We start from the raw sequence: 18772 nt of genomic DNA on the forward strand, positions 1-18772 counted from the left end.
AGTGCAAGCGTTATCGATTTCGTTCTCACCTTCTCTTTCACTCTTTTCTGTTATGGGCCCTAGATCGTGAACTGCAACTACCTCGTCGTCAACGTCGTCGTGGGACCGAGCACCACCACATGATTAGTAGTGTGGACCCAGCAAAACAATGATTACTGCGACTCGGGGCACCACTAATCGTTACTGCGACATCGCAACTGCTACTGTCCTCACCTCCTCCCAAGCTCGTCGATATTGTCCGCGATTGAAGGCACCGCTAGCGCCAATAACACCATCCTTTTTCTCCTATTCTCTTTATTTCTTGTTCTGAAGTGTGGTATTGTGTTGTGTATTTTGTAATACCCATTAGAGAGGTTAGTAGTGGAACCAAAGGACAGGTGGTAGTCCATGATGAAGAGGGACAGGTGGCACCAAAGTTTGTTAGGCGCAGTAAGCGATTCGTGAAGATACCTGCACGATTGAAGGAGTAAATGGGTATTTAAGGGGGGGGATTGAGGAATTGTATGGAGGTGGTTATTTTCTTCTTCTCTGGAGTGTGGACCTTTACCACTGCTTTGTCTTTTCCTTCTCTTTTCTACTGTTATTTTTCCTTTTCCGCTTGAGGAATAATACAAGGAGGGATTCTTACTTCAGATTCTAGTTTTTTTTTTGGTATAATTGTTTGTTTGTGTTGATACAGTTTAAGGCAGCCATAACAATTGGTGCTTTCATTGAGCTCCAATGGCGGAGAACACTCGTCTCAAGGACTTGCAATCAGAGATGCGGAAGGCCTTCGATGCTATTGAAGCACATAACCAGAGCAATGTTGCCATGGGCTCTCGCTTGACCAAGGTTGAATCCCACTTATCTGCCTTGCAACTTTCCTTAGATTCCATTGCTCACTCATTAGAGAAATTAACGTATGGGCCATCAGTTGGAGCATTGGACTCATCATCCCGGGTTGCCTCTCCCTCCGTTGTTGTTCCTCCTTTACAAATGCGTCACCCCATTGCATATTTCTCCAAGAAATTATCTAGTCGTCTCCAATAACAATCTGCTTATGTTCGAGAGCTTTATGCCATCACTGAAGCGGTGGCAAAATTTTGCCATTATTTAATTGGTCACCACTTTGTGAATCGCACAGATCAACGTAGCTTGAAGCATTTACAAGATCAAACTATCCAAACTCCAGAACAAGAAGCGTGGCTTCCAAAACTCTTGGGTTTTTCTTATACCATCGAGTACAAACCAGGCCCGACAAATGCAACAGCCGACGCCTTATCTCGTTCTTTTCACATGGCTATCTCTATTGTCCAGTCGTATTTAATGGATGATATTCATGCCGCTTTATTGACCTCTCTGGCCTTCTAACAACGAGTCGATTTGTTCAAGGCAGATCCACAAGATTACCCTCATCCTTCTTTCCGTGATGGCTTATTATTTATACATCATAGGGTATGGATACCTAATGATACGCCCCATGTTATTTCCTTGATCCTTCAAGAATTTCACTCTTCCAGAATTGGGGGTCATGCGGGGTTTTTGCAGACATATACTCGCATTGCAGCTTCCTTTGCTTGGCAAGGCATGCGCCGTGATGTTCGAGCTTGGGTTCGTGCTTGTCAGGTGTGTCAACGTGCCAAACACATCCAAACTTCGCTAGCTGGGTTGTTAAGTCCCTTACCCGTTCCAAATAAGGTGTGGGAAGACATTGCTATGGATTTTATAACTGGGTTACCAGCATCTCGCGGATATTCTGTGATCTTTGTGGTTGTTGACCGTTTGTCCAAGTATGCTCATTTTGCTCCCTTGAAAACTTCGTTTACTACTATAAAAGTTACTGAAGTATTTGTAGCTAATGTGGTTAAGTTGCATGGCTTTCCCTATTCCATCGTTTCTGACCGGGACAAGGTGTTCATTAGTTCCTTTTGGCAACACCTTTTTAAGCTTCATGGAACTTCATTGAAAATGAGTTCGGCATACCATCCTCAAACGGATGGCCAATCGGAGGCTGTTAATAAATGCCTTGAGATGTATTTGCATTGTTTCAGCTCTGAACAACCTCATCAGTAGGTTCAATTTTTGCCTTGGGCAGAATTCTGGTATAACTCGTCTTTTCACACTTCCATGGGTATGACTCCTTTTAAGGTGCTGTATGGTAGGGATCCTCCTTCCATTATACCAGCATCTATCAATGATGACACACCCTGGGACCTTCAACAACAATTGCAGCAACGTGATCAACTTCTCACCACTCTCAAAGCAAACCTCCACAAGGCACAAACTCGCATGAAACTATATGCCGATAAACATCGTACTGATTTACAATTTTCTGTGGGTGATTATGTTTTTGTGAAACTTCAACCTTATCGCCAACATTCAATTTGTTTACAGCGCAATCATAAGTTGGGCATGCGTTACTTTGGCCCTTTCAAGGTTCTATCCAAAATCGGTTATGTGGCTTACATGCTAGAACTACCACCCCAGGCTAAAATTCATCCAGTCTTTCATGTTTTAGTTCTCAAACCCTGTCATGGTGCACCGTCCGATCCAATCATTCCCTTACCCTTGCAACATTTTGATGACCTTGCGGACAAGGTCTCTCTTGATGGGGAAGGTAATGTAATACCCATTAGAGAGGTTAGTAGTGGAACCAAGGGACAGGTGGCAGTCCATGATGAAGAGGGACAAGTGGCACCAAAGTTTGTTAGGCGCAGTAAGCGATTCGTGAAGATACCTGCACGATTGAGGGAGTGAGTGGGTATTTAAGGGGGGGATTGAGGAATTGTATGGAGGTGGTTATTTTCTTCTTCTCTGGAGTGTGGACCTTTACCACTGCTTTGTCTTTTCCTTCTCTTTTCTACTGTTATTTTTCCTTTTCCGCTTGAGGAATAATACAAGGAGGAGGTTCTTACTTCAGATTCTAGTTTTTTTTTTGTATAATTGTTTGTTTGTGTTGATACAGTTTAAGGCAGCCATAACATATTTCTCCCTGTTTTTTTTTTTGTTCATGGAGTTGGTAACGACAACTATAGCTCCAGTGGCTACGAAGTGGCGAATGACGACAACAATGAGTGTCGATGACAGGGCGTAGCGAAAGAAGGTATGCAATCTCGCAATGAGTGAAGACTCTTTTCAAAATACTGTTCTACAATCTTCAAGTGGCATCAGGGTTACATATTAAAGGTTTTATGTATCACTCCCTTACGTCTAATCCCATGTAATCAGACGTAAATTTTGATATTTACGTCTGTTGTTCAGATTGAACATGATTGAAAATCCTCGAAAAGGTGTCAAAACCTTGACTTAAAAGCAAGAAAACAAGGTGTACATAACTTAGAGGAGAGTGAGCATAGACACTCAAAATGAAGTTTAAAAACCAAGAGTGCATAGTTTCAAATAATAAATTGTGTTAATAAAAAAAGGGTGAGTCTGGGACTCAAAACGTAGTCTGTAGGTCAAAGAATGAGTGTAGGCTCAAAAATGGAAGGTGAGTTCAGGGACTCAAAATGTATTTTTTTTTTTTGAATGGAAAGATTGAGCACAAAGACTCAAAATGACTTTTAGATTGAAAGATTGAACACAAGGCTTAAAATGACTTTTTTGGATTGAAAGATTGACCCTTGGAACTCAAAATGACTTTTTGGATGGAAAGATTGAGCATGAAGACTCAAGATGACTTTTTTGGATTAAAAGATTGAGCACAAGGACTCAAAATGACTTTTTTTGGATGATAAAAGATTGAGCACATAGACTCAAAATGGCTTTTTTGGATTGAAAGATTGAGCGGGAGCACTCAACGTATCTTTTTTAGATTAAAAGATTGAGCACAGAGACTCAAAATTACTTCTTTTTGGATTGAAAGATTGAGCATCGGGACTCAAAATGACTTTTTTGGATTAAAATATTGAGCATGGAGACTCAAAATGACTTTTTTTTTTATTGAAAGATTGAGCACATAGACTCAAAATGGCTTTCTTGGATTAAAATATTGAGTCTGGGGACTTAAAATGACTTTTTTGCATTAAATGATTGAGCACGAAAACTCAAAATGACTTTTTTGGATTGAAAGATTAAGCACAAGGAGTCAAAATAACCTTTTAGGATTGGAACATTGAATATGGGGACTCAAAATTAAGTTTTGGATTAAAAGATTGTGCAGGTGGACTCAAAATGACTTTTTTTTCTTTGAATTGAAAGATTGAGCATGAAGACTTACTATAAATGTCTAAATTGAAAGGTTGAGTTTGAGAACTAAATATGAATTTTGAATTAAAAGATTGAGTGCGAGGACTCATTATAACTTTTTTTCTCTTTGTTTTTTTGTCAAAAGATAGAGCACAAGGGCTCAATATGAAGATTTGATCGAAAGATTGATCACGGGGACTCAAAATGAATTTTTTGGCAAAAGATGAAGCAAAAGGACAATGACTCAATATGAAGGTTCTATTAAAACCTCCATATTGAGATGGTGCTCTCGGTGTATTGTTTTGGTGCTCCTCCTCTCGTGTCATGGAATGGAGGTTTTTTGAAAGAAAAAGATCATGATCCTCTCTCGGGTTCTCTTGATTGGTGTCGATAGCGGGATGTGAAGTTGAATGAAGGTTGTTACGATGGATCTCAAAGCCCTTGTATGTGTTGTCATAGATAAAGGTGATGGGGTTGTCATGAGTAAAAAATGGTGATGTGAGGTAGTTAATGGAAATATTATGGAAGAAGATGATTGTTTTGGAAGGCTAAGTAAAGGCTATCTCCCATCTTTTGGTCTTTTGGTTGTGTAAGAGGAGAGGGAAAAGTGAGTTTGTTAGTGATGGGTTGTGTACGTGAGAGGAGAGGAAAGAGTGAGTGAGAAATCAGAGAGGGAGATGAGCGGAAGGTGGCCAGCGGAGAGAGTAAAAAGAGGGACACGTGTCAACTTCGAAATGGAGGGGTTTTAGGTTGTGTGAAAAGAAAATAAAAGGAGTGTGAATGTAAAGTGTTGGGTTATTAGTCCATATTTGAAAGGAATGTAAATATATTTGTTGATTTTTTTTTATATTTTGCTTGTTATTATTTTTTTTTTACTTTTCTTGAATTTCTTAAATAAATTAAATATCTAGTTTTAATTGTTTTTTTAAAACAAAAAGTATTGATCCGAACAAAATTGGGTGTTAACACGTGTTAAATGATGTTTGAGGTTGACACTTGAGTTTGAATGTGTCAAATAGTGTAAGCAACTCAAATGTCGTCTGAAACATTATTTGACAAATTAAAATAATTTAACGCAGTTGAATTATGAGGACTATATTTTTTATTTTTAAAGTTTGAGACCAAATTATATCAAAGTTTAATACAATGACAAATTCTCATTTTTGTGTTAAAATTTAGAGATTCAAAATATGTTTAACCTAATAATAAATATCTTAATTTATTTTACTATAAATATTAATTAATCTTAACAAATATTTACAAAATTATACATATATGCATATATACATATTTATTAAAAGTAAAAAAAAAAAAACTAATGGGTTGCCTTGCTAGTCTAATCTATAGGAACATACTAGGATTATTAGTCTCTTTGAACACATTCTTGGTGACCAGTGGTAGAGCGAACTAATCTATTTTGTCGCTCTTAATTTAAATATGTGTACTTTTGTTTGGAGTTTTTCTTTTTATTATTTCTCTTAAAGATTGAAGTGTACATATAACATTTCTAACTTATTAAATTTGATTCGTTTACTTGTTCATTTATTTTCTTCTTAATGTTTGAGAATAAATTTATCCATTATAAACAACAATTACTTGACATTACAAAAAGAAAAAAGATAGGTTTCCTTAAGTCCTTGATCCAAGTACTTGTGGGTATTCGTCGGGTTTTGATTTCATATAAACCATATTCTTGAAATGGTATGTATTGACCACAATGGACTTAGTTATATAATTATAATATAGAGAAGGATGAAATAAACTCCTCTTTTGTTTTCTTAAAAGTAGACTTAGAAAGAAAAGTAACAACATCCACGAGTAAAAAACAAATCCCGGGATCGAAAATTTGAGGAAACTTCTCCCCTTTTTTTCTCATTACTTACAATAAAGGTTAAAATTTTCATAGATAATTGTCAACATAATAACATGAAATAATACCGTGCTTAAATAAAAAGCTTTTATTCTTAGTTCACATGTCTGGATCCTTTATCACTGGATATTCTCATATCGGGTGGGATTAAATGGTGACTATATTATAGTAAGGATTGTTTGTGTGAACGTTTAACAAGTAAGATATGCTCTCAAATTCTGTACTTTAAAATTGTTATTTAATACTGAAACAGATTACACATTTAAAGTTAATAAAAAACTAAAGTAACTGCTCCATTACTCACGCATAAAATAATGGGATAACAAATTAATAGTTGAGTTAGAAAATAGTCTCCAGTCCCTAAAATATAGGTCCAGTTATTGACCTGGTTTATTCACAGATTATAACTGCTAAACAATAATTAAAACTAATTAAAAGCAATTTAAAACAATTAACTGCTAATATTCCCTTCCTTAAACTAGATGCTTGCAAGTATCTAGTTTATTTCCTACGCTTCAACCATTCCCAGCATGCTTCTAAGTTTTAAAAATTATTCCAATTTGAGTGGTTTGGTCATTATGTCTGCTGCTTGGTCTTGTGTATTGTAGTAACTGAGATTAATCCTTCCATCCTTAACAAGATCTCTTAAAAAATGAAATCTAACATCAATGTGTTTACTTCTTCCATGAAAAATTGGGTTTTTGGACAGTTGAATGGCTGAATTATTGTCACATAACATCAGAATCTTATTTTCCTCATTGAAACCAAGAGTCTCCATGATTCTTTTAATCCAAATGCTTTGACATGCACAAAAGGCTGCAGATATATACTCAGCTTCTGTTGTGGATAGTGTAACTATTGGTTGCTTCTTAGAGGACCAAGAAACTGCTCCAGATCCTAAGAAGAAAACAGATCCTGAAGTACTTTTCTATCATCTGAGTCTCCAGCAAAATCACTGTCTATATAGGCAATTATACTAGTGTTTTCTCCTCTCTTGTAATATATCCCAAGCTCTATAGTTCCTTTCAAGTATCTTAGTAGTCTTTTAGCTGCAGTCCAGTGAGTCTTAGTGGGGTTGGCCATGAATCTACTGATCAAGCTGACCCCATACATCAGATCTGGTCTAGTTGTTGTCAAATACATGAGACTGCCTACCACTTTTTTTAAATAAAGTGGCATCCATCTTGGTCCCTGCATTTTCTCTAGATAATTTTGTTCCTGGAACAATTGGATTCTTGACAGCTTGCAATCCTTCATCCCAAACCGTGACAGTACATCCTGGGCATACTTCCTTTGACACATAAAAATTCCCTTTGAGTCCTGTAAAATTTCCACTCCAAGAAAGTACCTCATTTTTCCTAGGTCAGTCATATCAAATTCTGACATCATAGATTTTTGGGAGCTATGGCATAGGCTCACATCGTTTCCAGTATATATCAAATCATCTACATATAAACTTACAATTAAAAGTTTACCTCCTTCAACTGATTTGGTGAAAAGTGTGTGTTCACAGAGACATCTCTCAAAACCATTATGTAGGAAATAGGTTTCTATTTTGTTGTACCAAGCCCTTGGTGCTTGTTTGAGTCCATATAATACCTTTCTTAATTTGTATACCTTCTCTTCTTCATCGATCTTCATAAAACCAGTTGGTTGTTGAACATAAATTTCTTCATTTAGTTCTCCATGTAAGAAAGCACTTTTCACATCTAATTGAAAAATGCTCCAACCATGGTGTGCAGCTGTTGAGAGTATTATCCGTATGGTGTCAAGTTTCACGACTGGTGCGAATACTTCTGTGTAGTCCACTCCATATTGTTGTGCATACCCTTTAGCAACTAATCTTGCCTTAAATTTGTCAATTTCTCCATTTTCTTTGAGCTTTGTTTTGAATATCCATTTTACTCTAATTGGCTTCATTCCCTTTAGCAAGTCAGTTAATTCCCAGGTTTTGTTCTTTTCTATTGCCTTCATTTCTCTTTTCATGGCATCTCTCCATCTCTTACTCTTGATGGCTTCTTCAAATATAACTGGATCATCTTCTGTCACCAACATTACAACTGCAGTATCATCATCTGAAAGACCTTCTCCTTTGTCATAGTCTGCCATCCAGATTGGTTGTCGTCTGCTCCTTCTAGCCCTTCCTTCAACTGGTGCAGCTGCAGGAATATTTGGCTCATTATGGGCTTCTACTTGTATTGGGTCATCACTTGAAATTTTTGCATCTTGTTGTTCTGCATCATTGATTTCATTCTCTACTGATTGCTTTTTAGTGTTGCTCACTGCATCTCCCCAATCTAAATTGTCTTGATGGTTCTCTTGTTCATTCTTCTCCCAATTCCAATTTTTCCCTTCCTCAAAAATGACATTCTTGCTGATTATGATCCTGTTATTTATAGGATCAAGCAACTTGTATGCTTTTGATTCTTCACTAACACCAAGTAGGACACATTTTTTACTTTTGGTATCCAGTTTGATTTGTTGTTGATCTGGTGTGTGAACATGAGCTAGACATCCAAATACTCTGAAGTACTCTACTGTTGGCTTCACTCCACTCCATGCCTCTTCAGGAGTTTTATCTTGTACTGCTACTGTGGGGCTTCTATTGAGAATGTGGACACACCATTTTGTTGCCTCTAGCCAGTATATTTTTGGAACATTCCTTCCTATTTCCAGCCAAGCAATGAGTACACAGATCTTTGGGAGTTGTGATTGATGGCAACCCATTCACTATTTGTTTAGAGACAAGCGTTTTGAGGCCATCATAGCTCAAATGTCCTAACCGATTATGCCACAATTGAGAATCCTGCTCCAAGTTCACTTGAAGGCAAGTTGCCTTTGCTGACACAATAGTTGCTGAAAGAACAAACATTTGGTTGTCATTCATACTTACTTCCATGATTTGTCCTCGATCAGGATGAATAACAACACATTTGTTGTGCTGAATTGTTATCATTAATCCCTTCTGTTGCAATTGTCCTATACTCAATAGATTATTTTTGAGTTCAGGAACATAGAACACATGTGAAAATACATGTGTGATACCATGTAGAATAATTTGAACACTGCCTCTTCCCATCACAACAATTTGTGCGTCATTTCCAAGTTTCACTTTATGACGATAGGTCTCATCTAATTCTGAGAACCAATCCTTGTTACCACTCATGTGGTTACTGCATCTAGAGTCTAGAAACCAGTCTGTTTTGTTTCCTTCATTGAGGTCTGTAGTGGCCATTAATAAAAGCTCATCTTCTTCTACTTTGTCCTCCTCTACTTCGGTATAGTTGGCCTTCTTCTCCCACGTAGAACATTCATATTGAAAGTGTCCAAATTTATGACACTTAAAGCATTGTATCTCAGCTTTGTTAAATGATTGTCTTCCCCTGCCTCTGTCTCTGAAAGATCCTCCTCTGCTTCGTCCTCTTCCTCTGCCTCTTCCACTTTTGTCATCAGTCACGGCTTGCATGACTTGTTCTTCTTCAACAGTGAGCAACATTCTCTGTTCATGGACGAGCAGGCTGCTTTGGAGTTCATCAATGGTCATAATATCCATATTATTGGACTCTTCGATGAAGCAAACAACGTAATTAAATTTTGCAGTCATTGACCGCAAGATTTTTGCGGTTATGATATTTTCTTTCATGTTTTCACCACATGCCTTCATGCTTTTGGCTACCTTCAGTGTTTGACCAAAGTAGGAGTTAACTGATTCACCTTCCTTCATATGTAATGTCTCAAAATCTTTACGCAATGCTTGTAATTGTGCTCGTTTGACTCGTGTGGAGCCTTGAAACTTTTGCTTCATTGAATCCCAGATGTTTTTGGCTGTTTCATCATTTAAAATTGTGTCCAATATTTCTCTATCAAATGCTTGATAGAGATAATTTTTTATCTTCAAATCCTTCAGTTTTTGTTCCTCCAGTGCCTTTAATTCAGCTTCAGATGCATTTGTTTTATCAGAAACGTCTGTAATTTCGTGTTCCACCAAGTGCCAATACTCTTTTGATCGTAAGAAGTTCTCCATCAACTTTGCCCAATGATCATAGTGTCCATCGAACTTGGGAATAGCAGGCTGCACATACTTTCCAGAATCTGCCATTGTTTTGTCTTTGACTCTCGTAGTGTTTCTCTTAACACTCACCCAATATTTGGTTTAAACCCCTCACTTTCAGTGTTTCTCTCACACTCTCCCGATGTATGGTTTAACCCCTCCCTTAGTGTTTCTCTCTCTTAACTCTGGTTTTGGTTCAGGCCCTTATAAAGGAGCTCTGATACCAAATGTGAACGTTTAACAAGATATGCTTTGAAATTTTGTACTTGAAAATTGTTATTCAATACTGAAACAGATTACACATTTAAAGCTAATAAAAAAACTAAAGTAACTGCTCTATTACTCACGCATAAAGTAATGGGATAACAGACTAATAGTTGAGCTAGAAAATAGCTTCAGTCCCTAAAATATAGGTCCAGTTATTGACTTGGTTTATTCACAGATTATAACTGCTAAACAATAATTAAAACTAATTAAAAGCGATTTAAAATAATTAACTGCTAATAGTTTGATAGGTTTAAAGGGAATAAAAAGTTAGTTGGAAATTGAATAGTTTATTATTTATGTTCATGCGGAAATAATAACAGATTATCAAGAAGCACAAATCTTATCTTATCCCAATTACTAACTTGTTGGACGGGTTACTTAGTTTAGATGCGTCTTCTTTTAATGTTGGCGGATTGGACCCTCAGGGGGTTACATGCGGAAAGGACTCCGACTATCAAGTCAGCAAAGACTCCTAGAAGTCAAATCACATGTTAGTGAATTAATGAAAGTGTACCTTTAATGGTTGTGATCCACATGTATTTATAGAGTTATTAACTATGTTTTACCCTTTTTATGGGTTGGGCCCCTTTTTATTGCGTTGGGCCAATGTTCAGGCTTTGACTGGGCCTGGACCAGCCCCAAGTTCCAAGTTTGTGATATGACACTAGAAGTCCGACTGTTATTTCCTAAGTTTGGAGTTTGCAGCTTTTACTCATGTGTTATTCTTGAAGTAGGCAGCGTTAACCGTTATGTATGTGTTATTATTTTGTGTAGCTAACTAACTAACTATTCCTTTTTATGATAAGACTAGTCGTTGGCGGTTCAGACCGAGTAATTAGCCATATCGATCCTGACAGCCTAGGTATAGTATAATTTAAATGTTGTAAAAGTTATATAAGATGGAAATTAAATTCACTATTCACTTGTATAAATCATTTTACTTCTCTAAATTTTAAAACATTTAGCTTCTCTCTAGTTTTATGATACAATTTCTTACCATTTCTTCGTATATTAGAAGGCAGCAAGGTACAAAATAACATGGCTTGGATACGTTTTGGTTTTAATAAAGTTTTTCACACATTTCTAGGTTGTATTGTTAGTTTTGTTTGGATGATTTGAGCTAAGATGAATTTATGTTAATCTTAGTCTATAGTTATGTGTTTAATTTTTTAATCAGGCTTCTTAAAAGCAAGTTAAAACTTTTAAGTTTGGGAGTAATTATTGACAAGCAAGTGAATTAAGGTACAAAATTGATTTAATCAGTTGAGTTTAATTTGAGTTAAAAAGATACGTAAAAGTTGGAAAACTTGAATTTTTTTTGTTGGACTAAAAATTAGGTTAGATACATGTTAATATTGGCGTGGTGTTGATTGAGAAACTACTATATTAGCCAAAATTTTGTAATGGTGAAAATAAAACTATATATTACGAAGGAAATTTTAAAATATGATAAGGGTTGTGTAATTATTTGTGATAGAGATGGTTTATGGTCTATTTTTGATTTGATTAAGTATTGTACAAAAGGAAAAAAAAGTATTGTGTTGTTTATATTGACCAAGGTTTTGAATCTTATTATTTGAAATTTGTATTACATTGATTTTTTTTTTCTTGACAATCATATTACTTTAAAAAGTGATTGAATTACCAATGATGTTTGTATTTAGACTCATTCTTGGAAATTTTTTATAGTAATTACATAGAATGGATTTGAAAATTTTGAGACTTTTTCCAATTTAAATTGATTTTTTTTTCATGCACAAGAAGTAAAATAAGAAGATAAGAACAAATATATGTAAAATAATATAATATTAAAAGCAAATAATACATTTACATATATTTGTATATATCCATGAATAAACTCTATTTTATTTATATTAATAAATTTTGTAATAACTAGTTAGAATAAATAAATTTTGTTATTAATAACATAATATTATTTTATCTTGGGTAATATCTATATCTATATATCTATATATATATATATATATATATATATATATATATATTATTTTGTACAAATGGTAACATAAAATTAAGAAAATTTATGAGAAGAACAAAATTATTTATAACGAAAGAAAAATAAAAATGTATTTACATTAGAAAACTAATAAAGATATATATTAAATAGCAAGAAAAGATTAAATCCAATTAGTCAAAAACACTCCACCACTTACATATAATTATTAAATATAAAATGTTAATGAGGTTGGAGACACCATTAATCAAATACAACTAAGATTAACAAATATGATGTTAGAATACCTACCTAAACAAAGATAGTTATAAATTAAATAAACAAATAATTTAATGTATCATCTACAATTAGTAAGTTAGGTTGTTACAACTCAGATAATATATATTTTAGTTTGTAGTTTTATACAGATAAATATAAGATACCTTCATCGTGTGAAAACTGACAAGATTTTATGAATTGTCAAACTCCGAAACTTTCGTAATCGACTCACTTGTGACAAAAATATCGTAATCAAAGTATTTCTCAACCAACAATAATGCAGACTCTAAGGTTTTTTTTTTTCACACAATTATTTTATCAGGAGCAGGTAGTTAGGTAAATGATTTCTAAGACATTAAATTAAACTAGGTCAATCAATTCAATCTATGTATATACGTGTGTATAGAGGTAAACCTTTTAAGAGTTTATTTGAAAAACTATAAAAGTCAAATTTTTAATATTAATTATATATACAGTCAGTTATTATAATCGATCATAATCAACCAGTCTTTGTTTATTCACGTAAAAAAAAAAACAAAAAAACAAACAAACAGAGCCCATGTGAAGGTAAGAAAATGGCAAATTGCACATTTTCAGATTCAAGAAAACAACTTTTTTTCATTAATTTTTGTTACAAATTGTGAAATGATATTATCGTATTGTGTTGGAAATAGTTTAAGTGTGAGTCAAAGTTTTACATTAAATAGAATAGACAAAGTTAAACACTATATAAGAATAAAAACCCATAACACCATTATCTTAAGATTTTAGGATTAAAGTGGTGTCAAATGTCTTATATGTATAAGATTTATATCATATATATAGAATTACAATCTCTCGAAAACTATAACCATAACTAAATTATATAAAAAAATATAACTCAGCATGTTGAACAAGTGTTGCCGTTCTAAATTTTGAATAATGTTTTTTCTTTGGTCAAGAAAGGAAAATATTGTATGTACTCCTTTTTATAATCCTATATGGTGACTGTTGTAATGGATATTTATTTAAATCTGAGCTGGTTCCCATTCATAACTAACGTGATTTATGTTTTGGATGAAATTTTATATATAAATATAATATAAAAACCGAGAACGTGGGTTACTACAACGTGTATAAATTGTGACAGACATTGCTTTGGTTTATATGTTTGTGGTTGAGAAAGTGAAAGAGAAAGAGGAAGAAAGATGATAGGACCATCGAGGCCACAGTTTGTGTTATTTGGATCTTCCATTGTTCAATACAGCTATTATGAAGGTTGGGGAGCTACTATTTCTCACGTCTACGCTCGTAAGGTATTTTTTTTTTAAGTATTAGTCTCTCAAGTTTGATTTAAAATTAGAATTTATCTCTGTTTGAAATTTTAATATATTTTGACTCCTAAACCTTACAAATGAATGAATATGGTCATTTTAACTCAATTACGTTAATTTTTTTTGAAGTGTCGAACATATTTCTCGGTAGATATTGAACCAAGAATGTGTCAAACAGTGTAAAAAACTCCAATACTAATATGAAAAGCATTCGACACGTCAAAAAAAATTAACATAATTGGGTTAAAAGGACTATATTCATTCATTTCTAAAGTTTAGGACCAAAATGTATTGAAGAGTCAGACAAAGACAAATTCCAATTTTGAGTCAAAGTTCGGAGACTAAAATCATACTTAACCCTCTTTTTTTTTTCTTATTCTTCAAATTAATGTTCTGAGATTATCAACATTTAAATAACATTATATTAGACATAACTATAAATTTTCACATCTTAATTATGTTAATATCTTCAAATTTATTAATTATTTATTATCACGTAAAAATTTATAGACAACTTTGTGTTTCATTCCTTCGAATTCGAATAAGATCACTAAAATCTTTATGCATGATAATAATGATTACCCAAGTCATGCGCATAAGATAACTAAAACCCTTTACGTTACGTTGACTTACAATATATTAATATATGAGCTTTTACTCAGCATAATGAGTTTAAATATAAAACTTGCCTGTTGTAGGTACATGCATAATAAATATACGTGCATTATTATGTATTTCTTCTTATATAACTAAAATTGTTCATTTTATCATTTGTGGAAATAAAAACTCGAATCGAAATTGTGAAATTGTTTTCCTTTTTATGAATAATGTTCAATAAAATTAGTTTATTATAAAAGTTGCATCAGAACTATTGAAAAACTTACATTTATGATAACAATAATCGAATGAATTTACATTTATATATGCTTTTTGATAACTAATAATGCATTGTCAATGATAATTTAATGTGTGCATGACAAAGGCTGATATAGTTTTGAGAGGATATGCTGCATGGAATTCAAGGCGTGCTTTAGAGGTTTTGGATACAATTTTTCCCAAGGTATGTTCATAATCTGAGTGCTAAATTCTTGTGTTCAAAAAGCTTTTCACTTTTTTTCAAATCAATTTTCTTACCCTTCTTCATAAATAAATGTGAACTTCCCCCTAACCATTTTTTTTAATATGAAAAGTTTAAATAAATGTACCTCAGAATATAAATGTTATGGGTAAGATGAGCTTGAAATGTTGCACACGTGATATCTTGAATCTATTTTAATATATTTTCAAATTTTAATGAAATTTTATTTTACTTTATTTATTCGTAAATTAATTATTCTCTTTATTTTAATAAAATGTGTGGATTCTTAATTACATAACATTGGTATTATCATGATTTTTTAACAAAGGATGCCATAGAACAACCATCATTGGTGATTGTGTACTTTGGTGGAAATGATTCTTCTATACCAAATCCAAATGGCATTGGTCCTCATGTTCCTCTAGATGAATACAAGGAAAATATGAGAAAGATTGCTACGCATGTGAAGGTAAACATTCTTTGTTAATTTTTATCATCAAGTTCTTAGCTACCTAATGCACAAAACTAGGTTTTCTTTATTATATTGATAAGTTTCATAATGATTCACAGAACTTGTCTGAGAAGACTCGCGTAATATTTCTTACCACTCCTCCCATCAATGAGGCACAAATCCCTCACAACATGTAATAAATTGATTATTTATTATATTTCTTTTAGAATTGTGACATGATCTTAAAAGGATGAATAAATTGTTGGAGTGAAATCAGTGTACTGGGAGAACTAGAGAGGACAAACGAAGCTTGTAGAATATATGCAGAAGCATGCATGGAGGTGTCTCGTGAGATGAATATCAAGGGCATTGATTTGTGGTCTGCTATTCAAAAAATCGATAATTGGCAAGATGTTTGCTTCATGTAAGTATATATATGCTTTCATTTTGTGTGCCCCCAATTGAATCGGTTTCCAAGAATAAACGATGTAATATCTGTTTTCTCTATTACATCAGTTCTTGACAATCGATGTAATATATTTTCACTTATTACATAGTTTGATACAACATTGGTTATAAAACTGATAAGTCGAAAAAACTGATGTAATATGCTATTACTGTACTAAACATTCAATATTTTGATCAAGGGCTTTGGTTATTTTTCAGTGATGGAATTCATTTGACAAATGTGGGAAGTAAGGTTGTATCAAAAGAGATATTGGATGTACTTAAAGAAGCAAATTGGGAACCTAGTCTTTATTGGAGGGCAATGCCAAGTGAATTTGGAGAAGATTCACCTTATGATGTTGTTGAACCTGATGGAAAGACAACTTTTAATATGTCTGACCTTATCTTCCCTGATAATGACCAATGGGACTAGACTTAAAGACATGTTGCAATTTACAGTATGCTCAGCAACAATCAACAAGTCATGGACTTCAATGTTGTGTGTCATGAAAAATGACAATCTTTGTTATTCCACTTTTCAATAATAAACGGGTAATAGTGATTACCTTGATTTCAATATGTAACTTTATTAAGTATGTTTTGTGATGGTTTTGTTGGTATCCATTATTCGTCTGTCTTTTCATTCAAGTTGTTTTTATATCATTCATCTTGATCAAGTTGTTTCTTCCTATCTCCCATAAACATCAAATAGATGTGGAGCACACTTTTTTTTAATAAACTAGTTTTAAAGAATTGGTGTTTTTTATATTTTTTTATTAAAATCAATTTAGAGGTTAAGGAAAGAAATAATAAATATTTTTAAGTTTAGAATTAAGTTTTGAATACTATCAACCTAAAAATGATTTACATGTGTAGAAAGTAAATATGTTTTTAAAAATATAAATACTATACTTTGCAAAAAGACAAAGGATAAAACATGTGTAGAAATGTAGATAAAATTCTCTAAAAATATAAAAGATATGCAAAAATATGTAGAGTGGATTCATTAAAAATACAAATTAGTGTATGAACAAATTAATCTAATGTGTATTGTTAGATTGTCTAATCAGTGCATTGACAAACTCGTTTAATCAGTATATGAACATACTTTCATAATGTGTATTGTTAGACTTATCCTATCGATATATAAATAAATGTATCTAATGTATATTGCAAAACTCATTTAATCAGAGAAAGGATACAGTCATATAATGTATGTTAATAGACTCAATATGTGTATGAATAGACTCATATAATATGTATATGAATAGACTCCTCTAATGTATATTGTTAGATTTGTCTAATTAATGAATGCACAAACTCGCTATTGTGTCTTACAAGATTCGTTTGATGAGTGTCACCACAAAAAAAAACACAATTTAGCAACCAACATTAGTGACCGAAAAACGTTGGTCGCAAATTGTGACTGAAATGGCAACCGAACAAAAGTAGTTACAGATTAGTGACCGAAATAGCGACCAAATCAGTATATAATAAAATTTATTCATATAGCGACAAAAATAGCGATTGAATATTGTTAGTCGCTAAATGTAATGTTTTAGCCACCGAATTAGCGACGAAAATAATCCTAAAATAGACACAAAAAATTTGTAATATGTTTAATATAGTTATTAGCGACCGAATATTTTTGGTCGCTAAACATAATATTTTTGCCACCGAATTAGCGACTAAAATAAAATTGTATTAGTGACCGAAAATATGTTGGTCGCTAAATTATTTTTAATATGGTAATTAGCGACCAAAAATATTTGGTCGCTAAAAAGAATGTTTTAACAACCAAATTAGCAACCGAATTAAATATTATATTAGTAAACATTATATATAGTGACCGAATTAGCGACTGAAAATTTTAAGAAGCTAAATTCATAAACATTTTTTCTATAAAATTAATATAAATTATTTAATCAGATTAAATTAAGAATATAATAAATTTTATAATAGTATTTAACATAAATTATAATTAATTAAATCATTTACTTTTATAATTTGTTGTTGTTTATTTTTTATTTAAAAACAAAAATCAATACTTACATAGTTTAAACTAATAGATGACAAATTTTAGATTAATATTTAATACAAATTATAACTCATTAAATTACTTATTTCTATAATTTATTGTTCCTTAAAGAAGAACAATATCCAACACAAACATGACTTTTTTCAAAATTTTAATTTCTCCGACCTTGATTTATAAAATAACTTATACTATTAATAAAAATTATATTATGATTAGAGACTATATTTATAGTAATTAATTATCATAAAAAATAATTATTTAGTTATAAATAATTTTGTAATTACGTAATTAAGATGTAATATTTTTTAATTATTATTGACAAAAACAAATTTTTGGGTTCCTAATTACCATATTATTAGAAACTTAAAATTTTAGTTACTATTATTTAAATTTAGAAACAAATTTTGGAGTAACTAAATTTGTAAGATTATAAGTTAATATTTTTTTTTACCTCTGAATATGGACCGAAAATTTTAGGAAGTTAAATCCATAAACATTTTTTCTATAAAATTAATATAAATTATTTAATCAGACTAAATTAAGAATATAATAAATTTTATAATAATATTTAACATAAATTATAATTAATTAAATTATTTAATTTTATAATTTGTTGTTGTTTATTTTTTATTTAAAATAAAAATCAATACTTACTTAGTTTAAACTAATAGATGATAAATTTTAGATTAATATTTAATATAAATTATAACGTTATTTTTGTAATTTGTTGTTCCTTAAAGAAGAATAATAACATAACTTTTTTCAAGATCTTAATTTCTCCATTCTTGATGTATAAAATAACTTATATTATTAATAGAAATTGTATTATAATTAAAGACTATATTTATAATAATTAA

The 18772-nt window shown here is 32.2% G+C and overlaps 1 protein-coding gene across 1 annotated transcript; it reads left to right on the plus strand.

Moving 5' to 3' along the window:
* The first annotated feature begins 13707 nt into the window (after positions 1 to 13707).
* LOC114183797 (GDSL esterase/lipase CPRD49-like) lies at positions 13708 to 16550 on the plus strand. Its single transcript, XM_028070936.1, has 6 exons — positions 13708 to 13883; positions 14884 to 14961; positions 15308 to 15448; positions 15550 to 15623; positions 15708 to 15854; positions 16097 to 16550. Exons 1-6 carry the CDS (start codon positions 13776 to 13778, stop codon positions 16308 to 16310), a joined length of 762 nt encoding a protein of 253 aa, XP_027926737.1. The 5' UTR covers positions 13708 to 13775; the 3' UTR covers positions 16311 to 16550.
* The last annotated feature ends 2222 nt before the right edge of the window (positions 16551 to 18772 follow it).

The sequence above is a fragment of the Vigna unguiculata genome, chromosome 5 (genome assembly GCF_004118075.2).
Source record: "Vigna unguiculata cultivar IT97K-499-35 chromosome 5, ASM411807v1, whole genome shotgun sequence".
Classification (NCBI taxonomy): domain Eukaryota; kingdom Viridiplantae; phylum Streptophyta; class Magnoliopsida; order Fabales; family Fabaceae; genus Vigna; species Vigna unguiculata.

Coding starts and splice junctions, on each gene's coding strand:
- LOC114183797 (XM_028070936.1), top strand. CDS start 13,776: ATGATAGGACCATCGAGGCCACAGTTTGTGTTATTTGGATCTTCCATT. Junction 14,962..15,307: donor TGGATACAATTTTTCCCAAG/GTATGTTCATAA, acceptor TTTTTAACAAAG/GATGCCATAGAACAACCATC. Junction 15,624..15,707: donor GCACAAATCCCTCACAACAT/GTAATAAATTGA, acceptor GAGTGAAATCAG/TGTACTGGGAGAACTAGAGA.